Here is a 15529-nt window from a genome sequence, read left to right as displayed (position 1 = left end):
AAGGAAATTCAGTTTGGAAATAAGCAATGACTTGATAACAGCATTTTTTCCTATAGGAGTTACGGTTCTTTTCGTCCATTGTTTAATTATTTCTTCAATTTCATAATTGTTAATATCGACCAAAAAGATTATACTCAAAATCCTAAAACTTTCTGGATTCCAACGTAGGTTTAACTCTGATCTGAATTTAACATTACTATTTCTATTCCTAACTTCCTATCCAAACAACTTCTGATTTATCATAGTTAATCTAAAGTCCAGAAATTTGTGCATATAAATCTAATGTGTCATTGACCCCTTCAAAAGATTACTTTGAACCTTCAAGAATAAATTCAGTGTCATCTGCATATTGAGATATGAGGTATTCAATATTGTCGACCACTATACCCTTGATATTTTCATTTTTGTTAATAAGAGCTGATACTATTTCTGCACATAATAAGAAGATATGTGGTGGCAAAGAGTCAAATGCCTTCTCAAAATCATAAATCATACGAATATTATCCCTGATATATGTGCCTGACATAAATCCTGTTTGATCTTCATTAATGATATTGGGGAGCACTTTTTTTAATCTGTCTGCAATGACTGAGGATAGAAGTTTGTATGCTGAGTTTAATAGGGTAATTTGACGCCAGTGTTTGAGAAATTGTTTTGTTTTATCTCCTTTTTGGATGCATGTTATAATTCCATGTTTTTAAGTTAAGGAGAGATGGCAAGTTTCAAGACTGTAATTCATTGATCTCAAAAGGAAATCACCAAGGTCAAGCCAGACCAATTTTTTGAATTCGTAAGTGAAGCCATCTGATCGTGGACTCTTTGTTGTTTTCAGATTTGCAGTTCCTGTTTTTAGTTTCTAATCTTCTACGATAGATTCTCCAAAGTTGTTCTCTAGATTTTATATTTTTGTCTCTAGTCTTTCTTCTTTAACTATTTTCTTTTAAATGAAGAGTATGAGACTGACTTTCCTCTAATTTGCATAAGAAGAGTTTCTAAAAACAAATGGTCATTGATTGAAAGTTCAAAGTCAAAATTAGAATTATGAAGGCTCTCCAAGTTATAAATTGGGGCAGCATAATCTCTTTTGACTGAGAGTATAATATATTTAATTTCCTCTACATATTTCTTATCCTGCAACAAAGAATTATTAAACTTCCAATATGTCTTTCTTTTAGGAGAGTTTTCAATATTCAAATGGAAACTAGTGAGCGAGTGGTCTGTTCTATAACCTTGGTTGATCCTGACTTGAGATACATCTCTACATAGAAGTTTTGCCTGTTTTATGGGTTTTGTGCGTCGCCAAGTATATTGTCTCATCGAGGGGTATTGTCCCCCATATGTCAATCAGATTAAGTTCTCCTATAAATTCTAATAGTTGCTCTCTAGCCTTTGGATTGTTAACATTCATATAATTACTAGTATCTTTATCTTGATCAAGAACAAGGTTGAAATCACCACCAAGGATGCAAAATTCATTGCCAAATTCTTTGAATTTTGTAAGTATCATTTTCTAGAAATATGGTGAGTCAGAATTGGGACCAGAGGTAATACCAACAGACATTCGGCAGCCATTGACTGTGATATCAATGAAAAGAAAGTTACCAGTTTCATGTTTATAAACTTGATGTATCTTGTATTTAATATTTTTATTTGAGAGAAAAGCCACATCTTTAGACTGACTTGAATGACAATTGAGAATAACATCATGGCTCCACATGGATCTGGTAATTTTTTCCTCTTGAAAAGTAAAATATGTATCTTGGAGAAAATATAGTGAGAAATGTTTGGAACGTAAAAGGTTAAAGACATCTCTTCTCTTATCTAGATTGCCAAGACCTCGACAGTTCAATGATCCACAAGAAAAGTTACTGTTCATATCTTACATGATTTAAAAATATCTAACGTTTACAATGAGAACACATCCACACCATTCACATGCCATACATACCTGAACTGGGAAATAAGATAAAAGAACAGAACACATCCGGTAAGCTATTTCCACGCAAACTGTCTGATGATCATATGATAGAGCTATTATCCGATCACAGCCATCTATACATAAGAGTTTATCAAGGATCGAGACAACAGTCACTTCTAAATCTAATATCGCTGTACTGAGCTTAAGCCGGAAGTAAACAACAAGTATCATGGCTACTCCTTGCAGCAATGATGCAAAACTCCTTGCTTGAAAACATGACAAACGATCGGAGGATGTCATAAGTTGTCTTTTCTCAGAATGCCCGATATACTGCAATGCTAACATATTTCCCCCTTGCTCGTGCAGTGAAATTTGAGTGAGTCTAAGTGAAAACGTATCATCTGATGTACCGACACCAGCTAATTTCTCTCGTTTCTTTTAGCCGTCGGTATAGATGCAGTTGTAACAGCGGTAGGGTAGTTGTTCTAAGCTCATAAACAGATTGCTGATATTGTATAGATTGCCATGGTGGTACACTCTTGAAAAAAAAGAAACGCACAAGCGTTTCCAGCAGTTCATTTCGATATATGCTTGACAACGACATTAGAATCACCACAAGATTTTCAACGTCACCTTGTTGAGCAATGACGAAGCCTTCCTCGGGGTGTGTTTACTAACGTTCTAAGATCCCCATGAAAAGACATGGTGTGTCTGAAAGGGACGCTAGAGGATGCCACAACCCTTACTGGAGACCTCAATGGAATTGTTCTCCACGCTATGAACTTCATTTTGGAGGGTAGCTTGACATCATCAACGTTACCGTTGTTAAAGACTTTCAATATTTTGTTTTCCTTTGATGTCATGAAGTTCTGTGCACAGCATACCACTACAATTATTGTTTTAAACCTAATATTATAAACAGCCCAAAGCATCCCAGGTGTCAAGTTTTCAGTTTTGCTCAGTAGATATGTTAATCCCACGACAAGACACAATAAAAGCATCAACAAACACACTTCCTTGAGGTACACCCAATTCTTGGTCAAACATAACTGACAGAGATTGATCCAACACGAACTTGGAACTACCTATTGTTAAGAAATCGGGAAGTTAATTCAGGCCTGCGCCCACGGAATCCTCTGGAATGAAAATCGTTTAATATGCCATATTTCCATGTAGTGTCACAGGCCTTCTTTAAATCAAAGAATATACACTGCATTTTGTTTATTTATGTAGGCTATTTTTTAATCATTCCTTCCGTCGTTTTGCAAACACAGTTTGTCAAGGCAACTGGACGGTAATTTATTGGATTGGTATCTTGGAGTGACTTAGGAATTTGGATGATAATTGCTGTGTGCTAAGAATCTGGGAATGCACCATGTTCAAAGATGTTTTTAAATATACAAAGAAACAGTAATAATGATTCCTTACAAGATGTAAAGTTAGCCACATCGCAACAGCCTGGAGATCAGTTTTGAGTTGCACTTGACTATAAAGAATGTTTTGTCGAACCATTATGGATACACCACCAAAAGTTTTGCCAGTGTTTGATGAATAGATGTGATAAGAATCATACCTATGAAAGACTTTATAAGTTTCCTTCAGTAATGTTTCCTGAAGACCTACAGCTATTCACAGCATACAAGTTGAAGATATGTTTCATGTTCGTGCGTTAACAACAAGTGTGTTTCCGCCGGAAGTCCTCTATTCTCATGTCGCTTACATCATGATGAAATGTCCGCACAAATAAAGACGTTTAGTACAGATTATAGATATTTTAGGAGCGCTTCAAATACATGGCATCTCTGTTCTTTAGAGAAAAAGGGAAATATACTTTCTTACCAACGGAAATCTTCAATTATATATTGAAACTGAAATTAGACTATTAATTTAACTATATTAGTCTCTCGTGATTCTTTCATCACAAGGGTGATTGAGTGGCGAATGCGACATCGTCGCACAATGACCTCTTCAAATCTGGACTGACAACCCAAGTAGGTGTAGCCGATAGTTGGTTTAATTTCATGTAACTTATTGATACCTGTACTGTGACCAGTTAGTCAATCTTGTAAATGATACAGCCAGCTAACCAACTATCAAGATTTTAACGATTCTTGTTGATGCATAAGAGCTTTACAGATGAGTGATGATTTTTAGTTGACATATTCATGTGGTAGTACTTGATGGTATATGGTGAAAAGACTGAAACGGACATAAAAAGATAGATTAGTTCTACAATAGTTCTGTCAGTCCAAAAGGTCATTGAAATTAATCTGTGCAAAATCTTTAGCTTATTTATATTTCTTACGTTATACATTCTAACATGAGACAAAGAATGCATTTAACTCATGGAAATGATTCCTACATCAATAATCAATAAGGAGAGAATTCAATCATATTTTCAGTGAAGTAAAATTCTGTGACCTCTGCCAATGGAGCCAAAACATAGCAAAAGTTCAAAACATTTAAAAGTACATTTAAAGCTCATTTCCTGACTAAAAGTTATGCTGAAAGTGACAAAAAGCCTTACTCAGATAAAAGAAACAAAACTTACACTGTGGGGACTGTATAATTGTCTGATTTTAGTTAATTGGTTCCTAAATAGAGCTGCTGGGTAGCAGACGACATCTTGTTGGTGAGGGCTCACAAATCTATCTCCACTGGGAAGAGTTCTACTGGGGGAGGTAACTCTATAGCTGATAAACTGACTGAAGTGTCCATAAAATCTTTAATGGGTGTAACAGAACACTCCCCGGGATGATATTCTTAAAATATCATAAAATCTAAATATACTAATTCTGCAACATATTACATGTTTAGCATAAAATCTAATGATATGATATATAAATTCAAACTTTAAAACACTTTGGAAAAGTTAACTTCAAATTCAATTTCTATCAAGAGCGTAAGATGAATAAGATACTCTCTGGCTCCAAAAGCGTTACACAAATATGAGGTAACACAAACACCATCTCACTTGGATAATAAAGTCATATTATCAAAGTTCAAAATCTCATAATGCTATTAAATGCTATTTACAGTTCAGATACTGTTCACATTCCTGAGAATTGGAATCAGGTCATTGACTGGACGGATATATGTGGAAGATTTTCCATTTTTAGCAGTTCTCACAACAACTACTCGAACACGTCCGTCATCACTGGGCTTGATTTCATCAATGATGCCCATAGGCCAACTGTTCCGTGTTACATTTTTGTCCTTTAATAGCACCAGATCTCCAGTTTGTAAACAGGGTACGTCATTCTGCCACTTTCTCCTGGGCTGGAGAGTGTGCAGGTATTCTGTTCTCCAGCGAGCCCAGAACATATCAGCAAGTTGCTGCACACGCTTCCACTGACTTTTATACAGAACCTTTAAATCACCAGAATGAATATTTCCATTAACATCTGTCATAGGTCGGGATTTCTGGGTCAACAACATGGCTGGAGATAGAACACATGGGTTTTCTGGGTCAGATGACACAGGCACTATTGGACGATTATTCACTATCACACAAACTTCTGCCATCAGGGTTGCGAGGACATCATGTGTCAAACTTGTAGTTCTGATTCCTGTCATCACGGAGTCAAGGATTTTCCTGCAAACACCAATCATTCGCTCCCAAGCACCACCCATGTGTGAAGCATGAGGAGGATTGAAGATGCATTCTATGCGGTTGTCATTCAGGTATGACTTCATCTTCACATCTTCAATATTTATGGTGTTGATCTTTAATTCACTTGTGGAACCGTCAAAGTTTGTTCCACGATCCAAACGGAATAGTTTGACGTCACCTCGTATGGAGATGAATCTTCTCAAAGCATTGATAAATGCTGAAGTGCTCAGTTCATCTACTAACTCGATGTGTATTACTCTAGTGACCAAGCAAGTGAACAGGATTGCCCACCTCTTGGAATTTGCATATCCTCCTCTTGTTCTGCACGACACGATATTCCAGGGGCCAAAGGTATCTAGGCCGACATACGTGAAGGGTGGGCTTTCTTCGACTCTATCACATGGAAGGTCTGCCATCTTCGGGGGCTCCATTCTACCTCTCAGTTTGCGACATGTTACACACTGGTGTATGAGAGATGAAATGAGTCTCTTACCGCCTATGATCCAATAACCATTGGAGCGTACTGCTCCCTCAGTGAGTTGTCTCCCTTGGTGCTGGATCTTCTCATGAAAATGCATGGTTATGAGTTTGGATACATGGGATTTCTTCGGCAATATAAGCGGATTCTTGTGTTGTACATCAAGAGAAGTCTTGTTCAAACGCCCACCTATTCTTAGAAGCTTGTTACTGTCCAGGATTGGGTTCAGTGAGAATAACGGACTGTCTTTTGGGATTGGTTGTTTGTTCTTCAAACACTGGATCTCTTCAAGGAAATATTGTCTCTGAACTTCCCTCATTACAAAATGTTTACTATCAGTGAAGGTTGAGATCCCATTTCTTTCTTGTCTTGGAGCCTTAGACATTCTTGCAAGAGTTTTGAGCCATGCTATTCCGGAGTTCAGGTTCTTCCAGGATGAGAACTTTGAAAATCTATCCATTCCTATTCCAATGTTTTGTTCTACAAAGAGGGTGGCTTCAGACACCACTTCTGTGTCATCAGTTTCTTGACCCGTTGTTTCCATCTCTTTGTCCTCGTTTACTTTTGATGCGTTTCTTGGTCCGTTTAACCACTTGCTTTCTTCTAGCTTGGCAGCATCCAGCACTCTCGTTCCATCGTCAGCTGGATTCTCACTTGTGAGAACATAATTCCACTGATCTGATGTGGAGAACTTGAGTATTCTTGCTACTCTATTTGAGACATATACCTTGAATTTCTTTGTTGTGTTTCGGATGTAGCCCAGGACTATCTTGCTGTCTGAATAGAATCTGCAATCTGACGAATCCATGTTCAGGCTGTCCCATACCGTCTCAGCCAACTCCACAGCCATACCAGCAGCACACAGTTCTAAGCGTGGAATGGTGTGACCATGAGACGGGGCTATCTTCACTTTTCCCATCACGAAACCTATTTATTCACTTTCTTCTGGGGTGAGTACTTTCAGGTATACCACTGCCGCTATGGCCTTTTCAGACGCGTCGCAGTAGAAAAGTAGTTTTCTGTCAGCTGCATGGCTAAAGGATGAAGGAACGAAGCTTCGAGGTACACATACAGTCTCTAATTGCTTCAAGGATGATTTCCAAATCTTCCATTCTGTTTCATGTTCCTCTGGAATGGGGTCGTCCCAATCTGCATGGTTTGACAGTATTTCTCTCATAATCAATCTGCCTTTGATGATGACAGGAGAGAAGAGAAGGGAAGGACACCACGCTTTGTGAATGGCTTGTTGTCATTTGGGTCTTGAAGTGTGAACATGTCAGTCTTGATGTTCTAAGAGACACCGAGACTACTTTGCAGGGGGTAGGCACTTCCCAGGTCTGTGAAGTCTATATTCTGCAGATCCTTGTTTCTATCTTCAGATGGAAATGCTTCCATTACCTTCACACTGTTGGAGGCAATCTTTCCATAAGTCTTGAGGGCGTCTTGAGTCCGTTGCAATAGGTTTATTGCTTCGTCGTCTGTGGGCAGAGAGGTCAAACCATCATCTACATAAAAGTTCTTGTTGACGAAATCTTCAACATCAGAACCGAATTTCTCAGCAGCACATCCAGCAATTCTTCTAAGACCACTTGTGGCGATGGCAGGTGAGGATTTATTTCCAAAGACGTGCACTGTCATTCGATATTCTATCAGGTCTTCAGAAAGATTGTTGTCTCTGTGCCAGAAGAAACGTAGGAAGTCTTCACTTGCACTTGTATGCACTTGGAAGCAACAGAACATCTTCTCAATATCACCCATTATTGCTACGGGTTCTTTCCTGAAGCTCAGTAGAACGTGGAGGAGTCTGTTCATCAAGTCTGGTCCCTGTAGCAAGATACTGTTGAGGGAGATGCCTTCATATGCAGCTGATGCGTCAAATACACCTCTAATTTGATCGGGTTTGCGTGGATGACGAACACCAAACAGAGGTAAATACCATACTTCTTTATCATTCTCAACCGGAGGTGCAATTTCAGCGTGCCCTGCCTTCAAGATGCTTGTCATGAACTCCGCCATTTGTTTCTTCTTATTTTCATCTTTGTTCAGGCTTTTATGTAGTGCTTGAGCCCTTTGTTTTGCTTGTAACTTGTTGTTTGGTAGATGGGGCCGTGGGTTGCGCATTGGTAAAGGTGCAGTCCAGGTCCCATTCTCACCCTGGTACATGTCCTCATCTAAAATTTCGAGAAAATGACGGTCTTCAGTTGAAAGACCAGGTCTGCCATCAGTTTCAGTTGTCTCAAAAACATCAGTATTCTTACTCTGTCTCTCAAGGAGGGGTTTAATCATGAAATTATTGACACATGGTTTCAGCAGTGTTGGTCGTCCATAGCTTGTGTATGTCTTGTTTACGTTAACAGCATCTGTTATGTGTTGTTTTCCGAGACAGGTCTCTCCTATCACAACCCAACCTAATGGGAGTCTTTGGGCATATGGTGAGTGTTTCAAACCGACCCGCTGATCCTTAACATGGAAGCCTTCAGTCATGTTTCTTTCAATAAGCAGGAGAATCTCTGCTGAGTCATCAAGGGGTGGCAGGCAATCAGCAATGTCGGTAAGATGGTCGTGGCTTCTGGCTACTGCAGGAGTAGCAATTTCTTCTCTGAAATTGGGAATGTCGTTGCATTCGATCAATGTAGGCAGATCCAGAGTACAGTCGTCAGAGAGGGATCTCACTTGAAAATTTGCTGCTCGTCGTCCAGATGTTTTTGTCGTTCCTGAACAAGTTGATAAGGAGTAGGGAATTTCCTTAGTGTAAATGTTCATGAGATCAAAGAATTTTGATTTTGCCAGGCATGAGTTGCTTTGATCATCCAGTATTGCGTACAATCTTATGGAATTCTGCGGATCATTCTTGGGATGAACTTCAACAAGGATTGTTTTTCCACATGATTTTCCATGGAAAGTGTCATTACCACAAACTTCTGTGCATGTAGATAATATCTTTGAAGTCCTTTCAGTTTCTGGATCTTTATTCTCTTGTCTGTCAGGTTTGTCAGATTCCTTAGCTTTTTCCTGTGTCCAGTCTTCACGTCGCATGTGTAGTGCTGTAGCATGCTTTCCGCCGCAAACTTCACACTGTGCTTGAGGTTCAGTACAATAATATGCCACATGTCCAAATCCACAACAATTAAAACAAAGTCCCTTTGAATTCATAAAGTGTATTCTCTCTTGGATCGGTTTCTGCTTGAATGAAGCACACTCATTTAGGGAATGATCAGTGTTGTGAAGGGGGCATTTTTCTGACACTTCAGTTTTCTTGACATGCACCTGATGATATTTCTTTTGAGGTACAGCTTGGGTGTGTTCACTGGTCTTGAGCTGTGAAAAGCTTGTGTCATTCTTCTGTCTGCTTCTGTCTGTCGTGAATGAAGTTAACAAATTCGGAGAAGGGTGGAAATTGAACTTTATATTGGTCTTTGTACCTGAATGCTCTGTTCTCCCACTTTTCTTTGAGTCCACTTGGAAGCTTGTCGACGAGAGGATTAACTCTCTTGGGTGAGTCAAAATAGGAAAGGTAAGTGTCAAATTTTTCTTCCATTTTTGTACACTCTATTTCTGCTAATAGATCGTAAAGATCATATAGCTTCCTGTAGTCTTGAGAATTGATGGCTGGGAAAGATTCAAGTCTCTTCTCCAGAGATGAAAGAATATGTTCTGGACTCCCAAACCGTTGATCTAAGCGTTCCCAGGTAAGTTGGAGACATACGGTAGGTGTTTTCCGCTTGTATCTTCTTATGTTCATGGCATCGCGGAGGGATTTGGGTCCAAGCCACTTGAGAAGTAGATCTAGTTCTTCCCCTTCGGTGAGCTGCACTTCATGTATCACTCCTTGAAAGTTTATCTTCCAAATTTCATATGATTCTGGGGTGTCATCAAACTTGGAAAGTCTCTGCAGAAATTCCTTCCTCAAGTGCATGTTTGAGACATCATTTAGAGGTATATATGGAGTTGCATTAGGGTTAAGAGTTGCACCTGCATGTCTGTCACTAACAGTCTCTGGTTTCTGCATCCGAGGAGGAGGAGGTAAATCTTAGCATCCTGGATCTTTGCTGTCGTCACTATTCAAATGAATGACATAGCTCTGTGTTCTGTCTTTAGAATTCTGAATTGGAATTTCTAAAGCAACTGGAATTTCAACAACATCATATTCTTCATTTACTTCTTCCAATACTTTCATTTCTGCTTCTAATACAGCAAACATTTTCTGATTTTCTAATATCTTCCTTTCAGTCTCTAACATGGCCTGCTTTCTAGACAGTTCTGATTCTTTGTGTACATAATCAAGGGCAGTCTTTACTGCTTCCAATTTTGCACGCTTTTCAGCTAACTTACTGTGGCAACTACTTCTTGAACTTCTACTGGATTGTTTAGATGTTTGGGAGCATGCATCAGAGAATATTATTGAAGAAGTAACTTCGTTTTCTTCCTTAGAAGCCATGATTCTTTCTCTATACAGTTGTAATACGAGTTCTTTTCACTGTACTGTGACCAGTTAGTCAATCTTGACAGCCAGCTAGCCAACTATCAAGATTTTAATGATTCTAGTTGATGCATAAGAGCGTTACAGATGAGTGATGATTTTTAGTTGACATATTCATGTGGTAGTACTTGATAGTATATGGTGAAAAGACTGAAACGGACATAAAAAGATCGAATTAGTTCTATAATAGTTCTGTCAGTTCAAAAGGTCATTGAAATTATCTGTACAAAATCTTTTAGCTTATTTATATTTCTTACGTTATACATTCTAACACGAGACAAAGAATGCATTTAACTCATGGAAATGATTCCTCATCAATAATCAATAAAGAAAGAATTCAATCATATTTTCAATGAAGTAAAATTCTGTGACCTCTGCCAATGGAGCCAAAACATAGCAAAAGTTCAAAACATTTAAAAGTACATTTAAAGCTCATTTCCTGACTAAAATGTTATGCTGAAAGTGACAAAAAGCCTTACTCAGATAAGAGAAACAAAACTTACACTGTGGGGACTGTATAATTATCTGACTTTAGTTAATTGGTTCCTAAATAGAGCTGCTGGGTAGCAGACGACATCTTGTTGGTTAGGGCTCACAAATCTATCTCCACTGGAAAGAGTTCTACTGGGGGAGGTAACTCTATAGCTGATAAACTGACTGAAGTGTCCATAAAATCTTTAATGGGTGTAACAGAACAGTACCTACTTGAGTGTCCCACTTCTTTTGCATTAGATCACGGATATAAGATCTAATTACAGCTTTGTAATCCGAATATGGGATCAGAAGTGGTGTCACTGATTTGTTGAGTGCTGCTTTAGCAGCAAACAGAAGACATTGGCCAGTAGCAAGATCGTTATACAATTCAATGATTTCAATTAAGAGTGGATGTTTACAAGAAAGATTTTAATAGCTTGAAGGCAAGAATGTGGGTCTGAAAAGATTATGTGTTGTTTATATTTGGGGTGTCTATTAATATATTTTAAGGCTGTTAATATGGCAATTGCTTCCGCTGTAAATATAGAGCTGTTATTGGGTAATCGGAAAGATATTGTTCTGGATCCAATGACAGTGGCACTAGCAACCACGCCGCCACCCTTGGATCCATCTTCAAATAACGATTTGTACGTTTTATATTTATTTCTTAATTGATTATCTTGTGTGTATCGTAATTCATTTGTTTCAAATTTCTTTAATGTGGCCAGTGTTAAGTCTACTTGTGGCCTCACCAACTGCCAAGGAGGAGAATAAAACAGGCAGGAAGGAGATATAGTATTTAGGTGAATGAAAGCAGGAAGAACGGTTTTATTCTTATTCCAAGAGGTGGAATAATAGAAGATTTTTTATAGAGGATTAAACACACAGTTATGAGCAGGGTTGGACAGATTAGAAAAGTGTTTAGTGACATACTGTTTTAAATATATGAAGAATCATATTTTCTTTCATCCCCACTGGTTTCCAAAAATATTATTTTTGTTAGTGGTATGCTTGTCAGTTTAGGGAGGAGACTTATCTCGCTTAGTAACCTTGGATGAAAAACTCAAACACAACGCTGTGTTCCAACAAGGGAAAAACAAGTCGAAACTCATACAAAACACAAACTTGTATATCCAGTTGGAATAAAGGAAGAACTGAAGAACGCAAGCACCAGAATTAAGTCTCTTTGTTCTCTCACGAACATGTGGTTTTTCCCTTGGATGCAGATGATCGTCTCGGCAACGTGCGGTCCATGTGCTTCTCTTCCACGGAGTGTAATTTCCACAGGGGCGTGTCACGCTTAGAAACAGCGTTAGACAGACATATAGGTATATAGACCCTACCCTAGTACTATATAAAAGGAAAGGGATGTAACGACGGAACCACCCCCTCCTTAATCAAACTTAGATTTCACCACGTAAATTATTTTTAAGGCCCCGTCGAGGCCTGCGGATCGAAAGCGAGACGATGTCCCAACAAAATGAACTATAAATGGTCACAATCGGATCATTATTTCAAAAGTTATACGCCACGACTCACCGAAAACAACTACCTCCGCAATTCCAAGTCAAAATCATGGATCACCCAAGACAGCGAAAACTCACCTTTTAAATTCGTTTATTAATTCCAGCCAAGTTGACAGCACCTATGTGGGGCTAGATTCGATCGGCAGCGGCATTCCACGGGTCTACAAACTTATTGCAACATCTACAAATCATTTCCTCGACAGTAAGCAGGCATTTTCTCCAAAACCTTCGCCAGATGGAGCGCCAGATGTGTATAAAATGACCGTCCATATATTTGGTGCTGCGGACTCTCCATCATGTGCAAGTTATGCACTGCAACGCAGAGCCCTGGACAATCAAGATTTCCGGGAGAATGTTGTACAAGCAGCACTCAATGACTTCTATGTCGATGATTTTCTTAAGTCTGTGGAGACCATACACTAAGCCATCAGCTTATCGTCAAAACTCACTCAACTTATGCAACTCGGTGGATTCAGATTACATAAGTGGATATCAAATTCATCAGAAGTTGTGAATGCTATCCCAGAGTGTGATAGGGCGGTCAGGAGCATTGATATGGAATTTGATCAACAGCCAGTACAGCGTGCACTGGGTTTGTTTCTGGTGATCACTTCGTATTCGACCAAAGACTGAAGCACTCACGTTGCTCCTATCAAACCGACGCTATCAATCCCAAGGCTTGAGTTACAGGGGGCAGTGCTTGGAGTCAGACTCTGGAATTCCCTGCATTATGAACTGAAATTGGACTTTCGTAAAGTGACGTTTTTGACAGACTCTAATACGGTGTTGCAGTACCTCAACAATGAAACCAAGCGTTTCAAACCATTCGTCTCGAATCGAGTCTCCGAGATTCTTGAGTCTACTTCCACTGAGCAGTGGCGTCACGTTCCGTCATCACACAATCCTGCAGATCACTGTTCACGTGGACTCCGTAGCAAAGAACTCACCTCAAGCACATGGTTAAATGGTCCAGAATTCTTGTTAGAACCACATCATGACTTGCTGGATCGCCAGCTACCTCAAGCAGTTGACCTCGATGAAAGTGATCCTGAAGTCAAAGGCAAATGTGTTATGAAACTATCCACTAAGATCGACTCTCCTCAAATCGCGCTGCAGGACATCACGTTATCATTGTTGATAAACCCAAGTCATTACTCATCCTGGCACTCACTCTATAGAAAGACAGCGTTGTTACTACGTGCGGTTAGGAACTGCATGTGCCCTGTGAAAGGATGGACCCCAGTGAAACACAATGAACTGCTTCCTCAGGAGTATGAAGAACTTACCTTGATCTGGGTGCTGGAAATTCAAATTCAGGAATTTCATAAGGAGTTGAACAGTTTCAAAGGAGGTTTCGAGCTACCTAGCACAAGTAAGCTGTTGCCTCTGTCACCAGTGTTCGATGGCAGACACCTCAGGGTTGGTGGAAGATTACAGAAAGCCATGATACCTTCTGAGGCAAAATTCTAGTTGATCTTACCTCGTGATCATCAGATTACAAAACTGTTGATGGGTGATATTCACATAAGGACAGCTCATGGTTTTCGAATATGTGGAATTGCAGAGGACTTTGGAAAACACTTGTCAGCTATGGTATTCAGTCATCAGAAAAATGGAATCCATTTGATAGCATCAGGAACATCAATAAAAAGTTCAGGTTAAAGTTTGTCAGCACACGGCTGTTCATATAAAGGCCAGGTAGCATTTTTAAAATTCCATCTTGATGATAGAGGAGCATCAGATGGGTATACACGTTTCAGTATAGTAGGAAAATGGTCACTTCCACAAAGGTCATCGTGGACTGACCATTTAAATTCATTTAGTAAGTTGGAGTCAGTTATTGACAAATTAAGGGCTGAATATGTTCCTGTACCTGGATGTAAATATGTATCTGTACCATCATTGTGTATACATAAACTATTATTCGAAATAAAATCCTCCAGAATTTTACCTTTTGCGTTTGTGGTTGCACCCCCTAGAGTGGGTTGTGGCCATTCAGATCACCCATGAGTACACATGGTTTGGGTAGTTCACCATAGAGTGTTTGAAGATCAGCCTGCATAAGAGTTCATAATGGCGGAATTTACAATGAACACAGAGTAAGTGGCGATCTATCCCTTACCTTTCTCGAGGGCGACACGCTACGTGCCCTGTTCGGGATGTTTTCAGACACATCCATGTGCTCCAACGATCCAAAATTTATTGAAAAGCTGGATTTTGTTTGTAGAACCTTTTGAGGCTCTGCTACTTTGACATTTTTGTGAAGATTCACTTCTTGATGACTTAGATAAAGATGCATCCTGAACACGGGTTGGCTCTGGAAGTACTTCTGCAGTCTGGGTGGATATTTCAGGCGACAAAATCTGAGGGGAATCAGTTTTGATCCATGCCAAATTGGTTTGACAGCTTGCAGATGTTTGGTTACTGTGGCTGTATCAGTAGGTGGTGTAGATACGGAAGCATAAGTTTCCGTTAGTTAAGATTCTTGGACTAGTTTTTGGGCTTCTGCAAACCTAATGTCTTGCGTAAATTTTATTTTATTGATTTCCATGTGCTGTTTCCAAATGGGACATTCTTTTGAGAAATAGAGATTATTAACCGAGTGTGTTTCCGTATCATTAATATCATATATTAGCAGTGTATGAAATAAGCCAATAATCCAGCCAGACATCAGGGCTGGTAACTTCAAAATGTTACCAGCCCAAAATGGATTTAACCAGACCAAATATGGTGAATTTACTCAGATGTATGGAACATCTAAAATTTTTACCAGACCATTGGGCTGGTTAGCTGTAAATTTAGACCGTCGGTCAGAAATCTAGACCATTTCGGGCGGTCGGACGGGCCTTATTTCATACACTGATATTAGGAATAAAAATTGTATTATGTGAGCCTTTGGCGAAACACACGAGATTACTAATCTCTTTATCATATAATGTCATTCTTTAAATTTCTCTAAAACAGAAGCAAATCGTACGTGAATTTATATTTGAAGAGAATCGAGCATTCGCGTAAGAACACTTATCGGTACACCAAGGTG

General features: G+C 39.2%; 2 protein-coding genes and 1 long non-coding RNA gene across 3 annotated transcripts; all 3 read right to left on the bottom strand.

The window, feature by feature from the left end:
• Nucleotides 1-898: 898 nt before the first annotated feature.
• Nucleotides 899-4064, bottom strand: LOC124271250. Its single transcript, XR_006896984.1, has 3 exons — nucleotides 3957-4064; nucleotides 2087-2091; nucleotides 899-910 (listed from the first exon to the last, which is right to left on the bottom strand). It is a non-coding gene; the product is annotated as an uncharacterized LOC124271250 (long non-coding RNA).
• Nucleotides 4065-4957: 893 nt separating this feature from the next.
• On the bottom strand, nucleotides 4958-6928 carry LOC124271226. Its single transcript, XM_046706304.1, has one exon. It carries the CDS (start codon nucleotides 6926-6928, stop codon nucleotides 4958-4960), a length of 1971 nt encoding a protein of 656 aa, XP_046562260.1.
• Nucleotides 6929-7299: 371 nt separating this feature from the next.
• LOC124271225 lies at nucleotides 7300-9045 on the bottom strand. The gene has a single exon (XM_046706303.1). It carries the CDS (start codon nucleotides 9043-9045, stop codon nucleotides 7300-7302), a length of 1746 nt encoding a protein of 581 aa, XP_046562259.1.
• Between the last annotated feature and the right edge of the window lie 6484 nt (nucleotides 9046-15529).

This window comes from Haliotis rubra, unplaced genomic scaffold (assembly GCF_003918875.1).
Source record: "Haliotis rubra isolate DU_JTF1 unplaced genomic scaffold, ASM391887v1 Scf159, whole genome shotgun sequence".
In the NCBI taxonomy this organism is placed as follows: domain Eukaryota; kingdom Metazoa; phylum Mollusca; class Gastropoda; order Lepetellida; family Haliotidae; genus Haliotis; species Haliotis rubra.
The sequence above is the reverse complement of the archived record's forward strand: the minus strand, read 5'-3'. Positions and strand labels throughout refer to the sequence as shown.

Excerpts from the sequence above, each read along its gene's own strand:
- LOC124271226 (XM_046706304.1), bottom strand. The coding sequence starts at position 6,928 with ATGGGAAAAGTGAAGATAGCCCCGTCTCATGGTCACACCATTCCACGC.
- LOC124271225 (XM_046706303.1), bottom strand. The coding sequence starts at position 9,045 with ATGCGACGTGAAGACTGGACACAGGAAAAAGCTAAGGAATCTGACAAA.